Source organism: Rattus norvegicus, chromosome 1, assembly GCF_021556685.1.
Source record: "Rattus norvegicus strain SHRSP/BbbUtx chromosome 1, alternate assembly SHRSP_T2T, whole genome shotgun sequence".
Classification (NCBI taxonomy): Eukaryota; Metazoa; Chordata; class Mammalia; order Rodentia; family Muridae; genus Rattus; species Rattus norvegicus.
In genome coordinates, this window is record NC_141534.1 from 221,627,832 (window position 1) to 221,642,635 (window position 14,804).

A 14,804-nucleotide genomic window follows, 5' to 3' on the forward strand; every position below is an offset into this window, starting at 1 on the left:
GGCACAGGGCCAAATGCTGATTATAAAAGGATAATGCAAAGGAACTTTATGGGAGTGATAAATTTGGTGTTATGTATTTGGTCAGAGAATTATATACCAAAGAATGACTTTTACTGAGTATGAATTAAAGTTAAAATAATTTCTCAAGGTATCCTTGGCATCTGTGGAGATTATTAAAATATCACAAGTTAGCTAATATCTCTATCATTTTTAACCATTTCCTCAATTAGGAAATGCCTACAGTGTCTGTATTAGAATATGCCTTGCCTCAGAGGCCCCCACAGGGCCCAGAAGATGACCGGGACCTTTCTGAGCGAGCTTTACCAAGGCGGTCAACATCACCTATCATTGGAAGTCCTCCTGTTAGAGCTGTTCCTATAGGCACCCCACCTAAGCAGATGGCGGTTCCCAGCTTCAACCAACAGGTACCTTTCATTAATGTACACAGCCCAGAATATTGGGAATCTGGGCAAAATTATTTGGGGTTCTGGGAGGAGGGTGGACGTTGTGGGTAGGCATTAAAAGAATAGCCAATTAGAGAAGATAGTATAAATGAGACACATTCCCTAATTCCATTTGCTGCTGCTGCTCCTGCTGCTGCTGCTTCTACCTTCTAACTGGGGGAGAAAAGAGTAGTTAGCCACATTAGTACATATGTCCTTTTTTTAAAGTGTTTTGCTGGCTGCCGGGTACATTAGCAGAAAGAATACTGAAAGCTGGGGGGAGTGGGAACACTCAGCATTGTCCACATCCCTTTTTACCTTTAAGATATCCCTGCTTTCCCTAGAGCCTGTGCAGTCCTGTTCCATAGACTTTCCTCCACCTGAAACCAGCAGCTGAAAAGGAAGGCCAATTTGGAAGGTATGGGGGGAGGGTGGTGTTGGTATGGCCTAGTTAGGCTCAATATCCTAAGAAATGGTGGAGTCACAACATTGCTGAGCATGGCGGCCATATCACCGAGGCTTCAGAATAGGACTTAGTTAATCCTCCAGCTTTCTTATCATTCCTTCTCCCTTAATACAACCAAAACAGATCCTCTTGGAGAAAATTTTCAAGTCAGAATGTCTGCTGGTACTTCCCTCAGATAGCATGGAAGGGTGGGGATACTGGAGAATTAGCTAAATCATCTTCAGTTAAGATAAAGTGATTTATGAGAGGAAGTGACCAAAGGTTCTCTTTTTGAACTCATAGCCAGAGCAATTTGCTTAGAATCAGGGTTTTGCATTGAGTTCTGTGTCTCTACCAGTACTCGAGGGGAGGGAGTGTAGGAAGGCAAAAGACTGATTTCATTGAATGTAGTTGTGTATCTGTTTGTCCTAATAGATTCTGTGTCCGAAGCCTGTTCATGTCCGGCCCCCAATGCCACCACGTTATCCTGCTCCCTATGGTGAGAGGATGTCTCCAAACCAGCTCTGCAGTGTCCCGGTATGTCTCTTTACAACATAGCAGGATTGTTTAATGTGAACTTCATGTTCACCATTAGTATTTAGTAGAGCCGACATTTATTTCCTAGATTGTATGTATTCCTTGTAATCTCCATTTTATTTTCTAGAATTTTCAGTCCCAAGGTTAAAGGACAGAAGTTTACTCTGTTTCTTGACACCTTTAAGATTCTAAGCTCAGCTAGGCATTGCTATGTAATCCTAGCACTCATTAGACTGAGGTAAAAGCAATCTTAATTCCAAGCTAGCCTGGTCTATATAGTGAATGAATTAATTCCAGGCCAGCCTGGTCTACATAGTGAATGAATTAATTCCAGGCTAGCCTGGTCTACATAGTGAATGAATTTCAAACTGAGCTACTTAGCAAGTCTCGTCTCAACAAAAAGAAGCAGCACAGAAAGATTCTAATTTCCTTTTTAACCTCTGGTTTCTGCTGCCTGAGCCTTGGCTGTCTTTTTCCTGTTACATGGACATAGTGTTTTGTAATTTCTAGCATTCTTTTCTGATATTAGGCTCACGGGTTTGGGAGTTTTTAATATCTAACTTTATACCAAATTTATACTGAGTTTGCTTGACATATTGATGTTTGTTCCATAATATGAACATAAAATCCCTTTTTTGTGTCCTCAGAACTCCTCCCTCCTGGGCCACCCTTTTCCTCCTAGTGTTCCTCCTGTACTCAGTCCTCTGCAGAGAGCACAGCTTCTGGGAGGAGCACAAGTAAGCCTACAGTTTACTGAACCCATAAAGATAATCCTGTTGTCCTAAGATTAATTGCTCGACACCTTCTTCTTTCGCTGTTAGCCACTTTTCCCGCCCCCGTTTTGTTTTCTCAAGTGAAGTTATTAATGAAAACTGTTTACTTTTGGTGGTGCATGCCTATATTCCCAACACTTAGAAGGCTGAGTTAGAATTACGCATTTAAGGCCATCCTGGGCTATATGGGCATTCCCAAGCAGTCTGAAATACCTAATGAGTCCCGGTCACAAAGGTGGGTGGGGCCAGTGACGATTGCTAAGTCTACATCAAAGATCCCGTCCCTCTTTGCAGCTACAGCCTGGACGAATGTCTCCCAGCCAGTTCGCACGGGTCCCTGGATTTGTTGGTAGCCCATTGGCTGCCATGAATCCTAAGTTGCTACAAGGGCGTGTTGGGCAGATGCTTCCTCCAGCACCAGGCTTCCGTGCCTTCTTCAGTGCTCCACCCCCTGCCACGCCACCTCCACAGCAACACCCTCCTGGCCCAGGACCTCACCTCCAGAACCTAAGGTAGGGAGGGAGAGCATGCCTCTGCCTCTGACGAGCCACTGTCAGCTGTCCTTTAAAGTCCTGATACTTGCTCATACGGTGTTCGAGGAGTCGAGGATTCTTAGTTGTCAGAGAACTGCTTGAGCCTTCAGGCTGTACGCTGCTCTCAGGAGTGTCATGCTTCTTTGCACATGATAAATTGACTGCTGCTTTTACTTTTTCTGAAATTTCACTCCATACCATTTTATAAAGACTCGTGTAGTAAAATTATTACACAGTGCTGATGACTAAGGAATTGCCACAAACCTCAGGTGCAGACAGAAGCCAAGAAGCCAGCTGACCTCAGTGCCAGCTGAGTTGCTTGCTTCTGTGTTATGGTTTGATAAGGAAACAGACTTGGTTTCTGCTTTGGTAAAATTGTGTCTTATATAAGTCACAGCAGTTTATGTTCTTAAGAGAAAAATCAGTAAAGTATACATAAATGTGGGGAAAGTTAATTTTAGTCCAAGGAACTGACTGGCAAATTGGAAACCCATGTAGCAGACTAGAAACTAAGAGTCACATTGCAGTCTGTCTTTGAAGTATGTCAACCAGCAGGCTAGATACTCAGCAGAGCTTAATTTCCTGATAGAGGTTACTTCTGAGCGACTTCTGGTTTGGGCTATTAGACGTCCCTGATTATGGAAGGCAGTTTTTTAAAGTCAATGGATTATAAGTGTAAATGTCTATAAAATGCTTTCATAGCAGTTTCTATACAAGGATTTGGTTAAACTTTGGTCAGGTTGACATGTAAAATTAACTGCCACCATACACTTTCTGTCCCATTCACACACAAAAATTAAATACATTAAAGTATTAGGGATAAAAATTTGTATTGTTTTACTACTAGTGCACTGAGTTTCATAGTTACCCTCTTGGGTTTGAGAATTGGTCATTGTGGAAGAAATATAAAAATATGGCTTTCCCTTCTAAAAGTCTATTTATAATACACTGGCTATCCCTTGAGTGAACCTATGTGAAGTTATCCTGTATTGACAGCCTTTTTTAAAATAAAGTCAATTAAGATGAGATATCAAGGACCATTTTCCTTTTTTTTCTTAGACCTCAGGCCCCAATGTTTAGACCAGACACAACTCACCTTCATCCACAGCACCGGCGCCTGCTGCACCAGAGGCAGCTGCAAAGTAGAAAGTGAGTATTCATAGTTTTGTTTATGTGGCCCTAGGATACATAAAGCCTCTGCCTTTTATATAAAGCCATTTTATAATTATGTACCTAGATAAATTAGGGAAACTAGGTATAGTTGTGAAGAACTTTCAACATCCGCTTTTTCTATGTATATATGTGTATAATTCCTTCTCACTTCCAAAAATGTGCTAGTATATGTATTTTTGCAGGAGAGAAAAAGGAAACTAATGTGGACTTAAAACGAAAACTCCAAATATAAGCTATCTAGAGAAAGATCAGTACATGTTAACGGTTAAAAATAAAGCCTTGCAGGTGTTGGTAATACATGATTATAAAGCACTTGAAGGCATAGGCCTTAAAAAAGGAAGAAGACAAAAGTAATGAAGACAGCTAAAAAGGTTTTTGTTTTAAGAAAGAAACGCAAACACTAACAAAACATCAATTTTCTATTCTCAATAGAAAAAATTATTGAGTAGTTCTCTTTAGTTTTAAGAGATACTCAAGCATACATCAGAGATAAAGATTAAAATTAGTTAATAGGTTAGGATTATTAGTCAGGCAAAATTTGAAGTGTCTCAGTGCTCAATTTGGTGAAGTATTGAATAGAGTGCTCCTTTGAGAGGATTTAGGCAGTAGATAATAAAGTTCAAACCTGGCTGGGTCCCATCCTTGCAGGTCACTTTATAGCATTTCCCAGGGCACACTGTGATATGAAAAAGCAGGTTACTTCTATAACAGAAGTGTACAGAAAAGTACTAAGGCACAAAGAGGGAGGGAAGGAAGGAAGGATGGATGGACAGAAGATAGACAAGACATTCAAAGACAGATGCATGAGCAGAAACCATGTAAAGGCAGCATGCTGGTTCTTCTGTGAAGAGGAGCCTGTAAGAGGGCGGGAGACATGACTCAGAGGTAGCGGACACAATGGGAGTTGGGTCAGGCTGAGAATGTGTCTGCCAGGAAGACTAGAGAGGCAATTCCTCAGGCAGAACAGGCTGATTATAATCTCAGAGTTCAGTGTCCTAAGTCTCTCCAGGGCCCTCCCACATATTTCTGCACCAATTTATAAATGCCACTCTTTTCCAAGCAGTGCCATCATTTTGATTATAGACCTCCTTCAGGTTTGAGCATAGCTAATAACGTAAGGGTTTGTTAGGTCAGGATAGAATGTAGAGAACTAAATTTTACCTCCCCCCCCACACACACGTGGATGAGCCAAGAATCACCCTTCTAACAATCTCATGCTCTAGTCTCATGCCCACTTACCCAACACTCGGTGTCACACCTTCACAAAGGCCAGCAGCTTCTTTTGCTGCTGGGAGGGCAAGAGTCAACCACCCAGTTGGCCTGGTTAGAAGTCCTCCTCACTCCTTGGGAAGTTCATACTCAATAGTATGTTTTCTGTGTATTCCTTGCTCCTTTGGTACCAGAAAAGAAAGCATTTGTTAGTGCAGACCATTTTCAAATCTCTTTTACCATCAGTGTCAATATCAAGCCACAAGAGATTGGTGGTTTCTGAGAATAGATAGAATTACATAGGGGTTGGGGATTTAACTCAGCGGTAGAGCGCTTGCCTAGCGAGTGCAAGGCCCTGGGTTCGGTCCCCAGCTCCGGAAAAAAAAAAAAAAAGAATTACATGCCATTTCTGTGTTTTAACTAATGGTTTGCTGTAGATCTCCTTATAGCCTAATTCCTATGTCTTTCTAAGAAATCAGCTCAAGGGGCTAGAGAGATGGCTCAGTGGTTAAGAGCACTGACTGCTCTTTCAGAGGTCCGGAGTTCAATTCCCAGCAACCACATGGTGGCTCACAACCATCTGTAATAAAATTTGATGCCCTCTTCTGGTGTGTCTGAAGACAGCATACAGTGTATGCATATATAATAAATTAATTAATTAATTAATTAATTAATCTTAAAAAAATTCTTACAGAGGACCAGAGTCCAGTTCCCAGCAGCTACCGCCATTCACTGCGTAACCATCGATTACTCCAACTTCAGGAGATCTAACACCCTCTTCTGGCCTAAATATGCACAAATATACATAAAACATTTTAGAATAATCTTTAAGGCCTTCAGCTAACCCGTAGTTGGTTTTTGAAACAGAGTCTTACTTCGTAGTTAAGACTGGCCTGAAACATATATGTTAGTCTGTGCTCCGACCCATAGTCCTGAGTAAGCCTTGCATGCCAAGGGGAATGGTTGGGTGTCCGTGATTGGCTATGTGACTTAAAGTGAAGCAAATTGGCCTAAATAAATTTCTAAATCCAGATAGTTGGTATTTACTATAGTACTTGCTTGTGCTTCTGGCTACCTTTAAATGTTTTATGATTTTCAGTGAGTTAAAAAAATTTTTATACAGACTTGAGAATCTGATTGAAAATTCAAATCTTACTCTGCCACCTGGTAAATAGCTTTGCTTTTTTTCCTAGCCTCAGTGTATTATCTTAAATGGAGAAAAATCTCCCTGCTGTGTGTGGTTATAACTTACACAAAAGTTTATGTATGAATATTGTGTTAGGGCTTCTATTGCTTCGACAAAACACTGTGATCATAAAACAAGTTGGGGAGAAAAGAATTTATTTAGATTACACTTCCTTATTAGTGTTCATTATTGAAGGAAGTTAAGACAGGAACTCAAATGGCAGGATCCTGGGGGCAGGAGCTGATGTAGGGGTTATGGAGAGGTACTGTGTACTGACTTGCTTCTCTTGACTTGTACAGCCTACTTTCTTCTAAAACCCAAGACCACCAGCTCAGGGATGGTACTACCCACACAGGGCTGGGCCCTCCCCCATTGATTACCAATTGAGAAAATGCCTTTTGGGGCTGGGGATTTAGCTCAGTGGTAGAGCGCTTACCTAGGAAGCGCAAGGCCCTGGGTTCGGTCCCCAGCTCCGGAAAAAAAAAAAAAAAAAAAAAGAGAAAATGCCTTTTAGCTGTATCTCATGGAGGCATTTCCTGAGGCTCCTTCCTCTCTGACGACACTAGTTTGTGTCAAGTTGACACAAAACCAACTGGTACAGATGTGCTTAACATTGGGGAAAGTACTTAGATCTTAGTTCTATTTCTGTGATCATGTATCACATAGCTCTTGTCTCTTCAGCTGTGTTAGGGTACAGTTCCGGTTTCCTTCACAAAAAGCAAAGGGGGATATTTTTGAACCAGCCTGTTGTATTCTTGTATTTGTGAAAAAGTGTGACTAATATGCTGACTCGGCCTGAATGCAGCATGTTTTTGCCTTTTAGTCAGCATCGAAATCTCAATGGTACTGGAGACAGAGGAGGTCACCGGGTTAGTCATCAAGATCATCTCCGGAAGGATCCATATGCTAATCTAATGTTGCAGCGGGAAAAGGATTGGGTCTCTAAAATCCAAATGATGCAGCTGCAGAGCACTGATCCCTACCTGGATGATTTCTATTACCAGGTAATAGCCAGGCTGGTGTCCAGCACAGTCTGCTTATGCTAATGTATAAGCACTTAAATAATGGTAAAACTGAATGCTTGCAGAGTTTTCTACTGAGGTATTGTCCAGTGAATTCAAATGATAGCAGATTCTGTCCATTTTTTAATACTAGCTATTGTCAAGCTGTGTGCCTTCAGATTGGTGTTTTCATTTGAGCATTAATCTGGTTTTTCCAATTAAGAATATGGTAGTGTGGGGCTGGGGATGTAGCTCAGTGGGAGAACATTTGCCTAGCATGTGCAAGTCCCAGGCTTCAATCCCTAGCAGACCCCTATACCAAAAAAAGAAAATCATGTTGGCAGTCCAACTTATAAAGATATCTTCACTAATTCAGATTTTAAAAATACTTTTGAAAAAAAACATTTTGTGGGCAATGAGCACTCTTTTCAAGGTCTACAGGTGAATATTGGGAATTAGTTGGACTTTTTGGGGTTTTGTTTGTTTGTTTGTTTTGGAGGATTTGGGAGTTGGGGCTTGTTTTTCTTTTTACCATGTAGATCCCAGAGATTAAACTTAGGACATCATGCCTAATGACAAGTACCTTGCCCACAGAGCCATCTTACCAAGCCAGTTAATGCTTTTGAAGGCTAGGAGATTTGAAAGTGTGAGGGTGTCAGAGGTTTGTGGCCATCAAACCCTGGGCCTTGAACATACTATAGCTCACTTGGTTGTTGAGGTGAACCTGTAGTTCATAGGTTGGTTTTGAATAAAAGTCACGAGTAGGACCCGAGCATGGTGGCACATGCCTGTAGTTTTAGTACTTGTGAGGCCGATCTCTTGAGTTTAAGGTCTGGCCCGCAACGTGAACTCCAGGGTAACTACTAACTACTACAGGGAGAACCCCTGTCTCCAAAACAAAAGGAAAAAGGACAAGGGTAAGTGTGCACACCTTTAATCCCAGCACTCTGGAGGCAGAGGCAAGTAAATCTCTTGAGTTTGAGGCCAACCTGGTCTACGAAGTTATTTCTAGGATAGCCAGAGCACATTGAAAAATAAATTGTGTGTGTGTTGAACTACAGTAGTCTGTATTTGTTTTGCAACAAAATCCATCCTCTCTTACGGTAGAATTACTTTGAAAAGCTGGAGAAATCGTCAGCTGCTGAAGAAATGCAAGGTGACGGCCCTAAGAAGGAGCGCACCAAGCTCATCACCCCTCAGGTGGCCAGACTGGAGCACGCCTACAAGCCTGGTAAGGGCCCAGCCCGTCTGAGGGACACTGTTTGGTTAAACTAGAGGTAATTGTTTGTGGAGAGCATGACTAGCCTGACAGATAAACTCACAGGCCTTTGCCCTTTGAGAGCCCATAATTTTTAAAAATTTACTGTGATTTTTTTTTTAGTACTTCTAAATTGATAAAGATGAAATAATTGTTCTTTTGATAATTATATTAACAAAGAATAGAGAATAGATTATGCAGAGGAGTTGCTTTAGCTGGCTGTGGGAGGTCACACCTGTAGTACTGAGGAGGCAGAGGCAGAAGGATCATGAGTTCAAAGCCAGCCTAAGTGAGATACTGATGCCTTCTCTTAAAACAAACAACAAAAAGACAAAAAAGGGGGGATTGCTTTACTGTCTACAGTTCTGTGATGAAGAATAGAAAAAGCTTTCTGAGTGCTCTCTGCCATATTCCAAGTGTTTATTGGAGCCTTTTTTTGTCCTTTCAGTGCAGTTTGAGGGCTCTTTGGGGAAACTTACTGTCTCTAGTGTGAATAATCCTCGGAAGATGATAGATGCTGTTGTGACATCTCGGAGTGAGGATGATGTAAGTGCCAGCAAATGAAGTGTTTGTTCATTTGTGGTAGTCATTGGAAAGACATGAGCTAATCTGTCCGTTGATTTTCACCCTTTCACACCCTCGGGGCCAGCTCACCTGCAAAGAGGGCCAGCTCTACCCTGCTGCTCAGGCAAGATGTAGGGCCTGCTCTCCAGAGTGTTGTAGCTGGTGAAGGACATAGCCAGTTCTCCCACTCTCATGACCTTAGGGCCATCTCTGCCACCTGCCATAGATGTCAAGGGACAAGTTAGGGGAGGAGGATGGTATCTCCCTTGTTTATGCCACTGCCCAGCAGACGAGAGGCAGGGCCAGCTCTCCCATGCTCACACCCTTCGTGGCCTACTCACCTGCAGCCCCCATATTCAGGGCCAGCTCTACTGTGGTGCCCAGGTGGGGTGCAGGTCCCACTCTCTCAAGTGCTACAGCAGGTTAAGAGCCAGGGCCAGCTCCCACAGGCCTTAGATGACAAGGCACGAGGGTAGGGAAGGGCATCTTTCTCTTGCCCATGGTACCCCATGGCAGACAAGTTGCAGGACCAACTCTTCTCACACACCCTCGGGGCCAGCTTGCCTATGTCCCCACCACCAGGGTCAGTTCTAATATCCTGCACCTTGCCCACTCTAAGTACTGCAGCAGGTGAGGGGCAGGGCCAGTTCTTCTGCTCTCATGACCCTATAGCCAGGTCTCTCATCAGTCACAGTTGGTGAAAGTGAGGAGGGTAATCTCTCCCTCAGTGAATGGTAGGGCTCTACCCCACTTGTATCCTTATGGCCGGCTCACCCACAGCCCCCTGTGTTCCTACCCACTTTCCTATGATACCCCAAGTAAGGTGCAGGGTCTGTTCTCATGCCTCCGGGGCCAGTTCTACACAGCCCCCAACCCCCATCCCTGTGGCAGCACAGGCTAAGACCTTACCATGGTCTCAGGTGGCAACACTGACTGCTAACATCAGGCTGTTCCTCACTACCTTCAAGTCTCTTTCTGCCTGTCTTCATTGTTCCCACATCCCTTTATTTCTTTCTTTTCCATTTCTCCACCACTTACTTGCTCTTAGTGGTACCTGGGGTCTCTGAGGGTCTGGGATCATCTCAGGAGTGGAGCCAGTCTGGCAGTTGTTTCTGGCTCACTCCTGCCCCAGGGCCAGAGTCCCCGACAGGGTTCTTCAAGTTTTTGGCTTGCTCCCTATCTTGGGAGCCCATCTGGGCCTGCCTGGAACCTGATTGGTGGCCACCTCAGGCTAGCTTTTATTTCAAGCTGTGCATTGTTCAGGTGTTCATAGGTCAGAACACTGAGCATGAACCGTAGTCTCTTTCCTCTCTGCCACCTACTGACACATGACACACAGCAGCCACATTAGTAGAGATTCTTGGGGCAGAACATTTTAGTTCTACATAGAGGTAAAGAATTTTTACTGAGTAGTCTTCTTTCTTTCTTTTTTTCTTTCTTTCCTTCTTTCTTTCTTTCTGTTTTTAAAGGAAACAAAAGAAAAACAAGTTCGGGATAAAAGAAGAAAAACCCTTGTCATAATTGAGAAAGTAAGTTTTAAAATTTATTTTTATGTTTAGTTTAAATTTAAAGGACTATCAAATATATGTGTACTCAAGAAGTAGAAGAATGATCAGTAAATCAGTGTTTTGGTTTTTTTAAATAACATTTTATGTATGGAGTGGCATTGTGCACAAAGGTCAGAGGACAGCTTGTAGGACTGGGATCTTGCCTTCCGCCATGTGGGGTTTAGGTTTCAGACTCGAAACTGGCTTGGGTGTGTAGGTGCATTTTCCTGCTAAGTCAGCTCACAGCCCCTGTTCCTTTTTTTTTTTTTTTTTTTTTTCCGGAGCTGGGGACCGAACCCAGGGCCTTGCGCTTGCTAGGCAAGCGCTCTACCATTGAGCTAAATCCCCAACCCTAACCCCTGTTCTTTTATATTACCTAAGAATTGGTTTGCGGTAAGTGCTTGTTGTTTACCAGAGTATTTAGAAGTGATTGTGCTATACCTTGCCTATGGGATCCTGGAAAGAACACTGCACTGGGGTTTTGTTCACCTTTTTTGATACATAAATTTATATGTAGGTGTTGGTATGTGGAAATCAGATGATAACTTGAGGGAGGCAACATATGACTCCTTCCAACACAGTTGAACTCAGGCTGTCAGACTTGACAGCAAGCACCTTTACCCATTGCGCTTCTTATCAACCCAGGTCATCTTGAGCCTAATAAAAGTAGGAATAGAAGTTTCTCTGTTACATGAACTGATTTAGTTTTACATCATTTATTAGGTGCCTCTTGTGTAGTAAGGACGATGAGATATACATATAGATCATCTATAAAGCACACACCACATTGCAGGACTGTGGAGCACAGCTACATACAAACCATCCCTTTTTTGAGAAACTACTATAGTAGTTTTGTTTTGGGGTTGAGTTTGCAATGAGTTGAATTCCTGCAAAGTGCTTGTTAGACTACTGGCTGACACCGGTAGTAAAACTAATGTAAAGTTTGCCTGGTTGGTAGTGATGCACAGACTTTAATCCCAGCGTTCAGGAGGCAGAGTTTAGCTTGATACACTGAACGGAGTTAACAGGACAGCCAGGGCTACACAAAGTAACCCTGTCTCAAGAAACAAAACAAAAACAAAATTTGCTTGATTAGCAAAATATTTATCAGGACTCCAGTGTGATGGATTTTAGTCACAGGGGCAGTTTCATCTCATAATAGGGATTTTAACCCCAAAAGCGACTACATAGTGAATTCCAGAAGGACTACGTTTAGACCCTATCTAAAGACTGCCAGGGCTGGAGAAGATGGTAAAATGTTTGTTTTCTGTATAAGTTTGAAGAACAGAGTGTGCATCCTCAGCATCCACATAAGTGCCAGGCAGGTATGGCAAGCCAGTGCTGTAAGGAGGCTAGGGACAGGGTCCTTGAGGAACCTGGCTAGATAGGGAAGCCTACTTGGCTCCCTGTGGGTTCAGACGCTGGTAGGAGACATGGGAGACACTGCTTTGATAGAGTGTGAGAAAGACAGAAGAAAACACGTAACAGTCAAGCTCTGGCCTCCACACTCACACACCCTCACCACTGGGTGGCTTGATACAGGGATGGTTCAGCCTAACAGTGCGGCTAGGAAATTTGGGAAACAATCATTTGACTGTTTGACTATTTGACTAGCAGTTTCAGAGAGAAAGAATGATGCTTAAAGGATAATTATTTCACCATGTTTCCCTACATTTAAAGGAGCACCTTTTTAAAAAAAATTCCTCTTGTTTAAATTATATGCTGGCATTTTTTACTAGTTAGTCCTAAACTGTGAAGATGTTTATCTGATACTCTGGTCCTAACCTAGCATGTGGGCCTTCTCTCTCTCTCTCTCTCTCTCTCTCTCTCTCTCTCTCTCTCTCTCTCCCCTAGACCTATAGTTTACTCCTTGATGTGGAGGATTATGAAAGGCGCTATCTCCTAAGTCTAGAGGAAGAGCGGCCTGCCCTGACAGATGAAAGAAAGCACAAAATCTGGAGCATGTATGACAACCTGAGAGGCAAATTGCCTGGGCAAGAGAGGTAATGACTGTGCACTTAGAGAGAATGGGAGATCCTGTCCATTGTTAAACTAAACTCCACATACTTGGGGTTTGGATATATTTCTATAAGCTTAGCATCTATCTTGGGTTTGTTATTTTTGTTTTGAGAGAGTCACATTGTGTGGCCGTGACTGACTTTAATTTCAGAGATCCAGTTGCCTTCCAAACGCTGGTATTAAATGTGTGGGCCACCATACTATACTAGTGCCTTATCTTTTTGTACAGACTTTGGTGCTACTTCATGTAAAACTTCCCATAATTCCTTTGAGTTCTTTCTTGGATTTATTCAGCAATACATAGTCATTGTCTACAAGGATTGTGCTAGATGCCGGAGATAAAGGTATGTTACTGGAGTTTAGTTTTGAGGTGACAGCTTGTATCTGGCTTATGATTACTGTTGTTTCAGCTTTGTAGTCTTCATCTACAAAGATGGCACATCTACATTCGTACTTTCTTGGGGTTTCCACAGAGTATATGTGTGGAAGCCAGTCAGTCTTCAGGTGAGGTCTGAACTCTCTCTGTATATGTGTGGAAGCCAGTCAGTCTTCAGGTGAGGTCTGAACTCTCTCTGTGTATATATATGTGGAAGTCAGTCAGTCTTCAGGTGAGGTCTGAACTCTCTCTGTGTATATATATGTGGAAGCCAGTCAGTCTTCAGGTGAGGTCTGAACTCTCTCTGTGTATATATATGTGGAAGCCAGTCAGTCTTCAGGTGAGGTCTGAACTCTCTCTGTATATGTGTGGAAGCCAGTCAGTCTTCAGGTGAGGTCTGAACTCTCTCTGTGTATATATATGTGGAAGTCAGTCAGTCTTCAGGTGAAGTCTGAACTCTCTCTGTGTATGTGTGGAAGCCAGTCAGTCTTCAGGTGAAGTCTGAACTCTCTCTGTGTATATATATGTGGAAGTCAGTCAGTCTTCAGGTGAGGTCTGAACTCTCTCTGTATATGTGTGGAAGCCAGTCAGTCTTCAGGTGAGGTCTGAACTCTCTCTCTCTGTATATATATGTGGAAGCCAGTCAGTCTTCAGGTGAAGTCTGAACTCTCTCTGTGTATGTGTGGAAGCCAGTCAGTCTTCAGGTGAGGTCTGAACTCTCTCTCTGTATATGTGTGGAAGCCAGTCAGTCTTCAGGTGAAGTCTGAACTCTCTCTGTGTATGTGTGGAAGCCAGTCAGTCTTCAGGTGAAGTCTGAACTCTCTCTGTCATCTTTTGCCTCATTGTCTGAAGCAAACCTAATTGTGACGATGTTTAATAAATCCCAAACACTAAATGTAAAAGAACTCCATCAGCTAACAGCTCCTTTCTCTTTACTCAGAATCTCCTGAGCCACACCTTAGACAAAGATAGAGTAAACTTCTTTTCAATACCCTTTTTATAGTTTTGGTCTGATAAATATAATTTATGTTCTGTAACCATTAAATGCATTTAGTTGAATATTTATTGACATGGAAAAGTGTTGAAGAGGTTGACCAAAGCTGGAGATAACTGTAGCTTAGCAGTAGAACTCTTACCTAGCATACAAGAGGTTCTGGACTCAATACTCCATTCTGTGGGGGCAAAAAGCTAAATTACAAAGCTATGTAAATTCTATGTGCCCTAATAACACAGGTTAACCTGAGAAATACTGAATTTTTTCTTAAATTTGATCACATTTTTACATATAATATAGGGAGATGATTTTTATTTTTTATTATTTGGTTGGAATTAGAAAATCACCCTCGACTTGGGTAGTGTAGATAATCATAAAGATGAGTGTTGTATCGTTTTTTTTTTTAAAACATGGGTTTTCTGTACTACCTTTATTGACACTAGGTGGTATTCTTTTTGCAGGCCAAGTGATGACCACTTTGTACAAATCATGTGTATCCGAAAAGGGAAGAGAATGGTTGCCCGCATTCTCCCTTTCCTCTCCACAGAGCAAGCAGCTGACATTCTCATGGCAACTGCCAGGAACCTCCCTTTCCTTATCAAGAAGGACGCACAAGATGAGGTACCCACCATGTAGGGCAACTTTGCTTTTGGTTCTCAAGTTGGAAAACTTTGGCTCTTGGTTACTTTTGTGGATGTCTAATCTCCCTCTTTGCTCTGTTGTCAGTAGCTTCACATTAGCCTAGA

The 14,804-nt window shown here is 42.5% G+C and overlaps 1 protein-coding gene and 1 non-coding gene across 3 annotated transcripts in view; one reads left to right on the plus strand and one right to left on the minus strand.

Annotated features, from left to right (window-relative positions):
• Positions 1 to 14,804, plus strand: part of Patl1 (PAT1 homolog 1, processing body mRNA decay factor) — a 31,809-nt gene that overhangs the window by 9,672 nt on the left and 7,333 nt on the right. Inside the window, 11 exon segments of one of the 2 annotated variants that reach the window (NM_001108520.2) lie at positions 231 to 425; positions 1,324 to 1,425; positions 2,073 to 2,162; positions 2,493 to 2,710; positions 3,791 to 3,880; positions 7,123 to 7,303; positions 8,408 to 8,531; positions 9,007 to 9,104; positions 10,592 to 10,651; positions 12,524 to 12,672; positions 14,520 to 14,679. In NM_001108520.2, the coding sequence (NP_001101990.1) occupies positions 231 to 425; positions 1,324 to 1,425; positions 2,073 to 2,162; positions 2,493 to 2,710; positions 3,791 to 3,880; positions 7,123 to 7,303; positions 8,408 to 8,531; positions 9,007 to 9,104; positions 10,592 to 10,651; positions 12,524 to 12,672; positions 14,520 to 14,679 (1,467 nt within the window). 2 annotated transcript variants of the gene reach the window in all.
• Positions 10,362 to 10,492, minus strand: LOC120100442 (small nucleolar RNA SNORA17). The gene has a single exon (XR_015655986.1). It is a non-coding gene; the product is annotated as a small nucleolar RNA SNORA17 (small nucleolar RNA).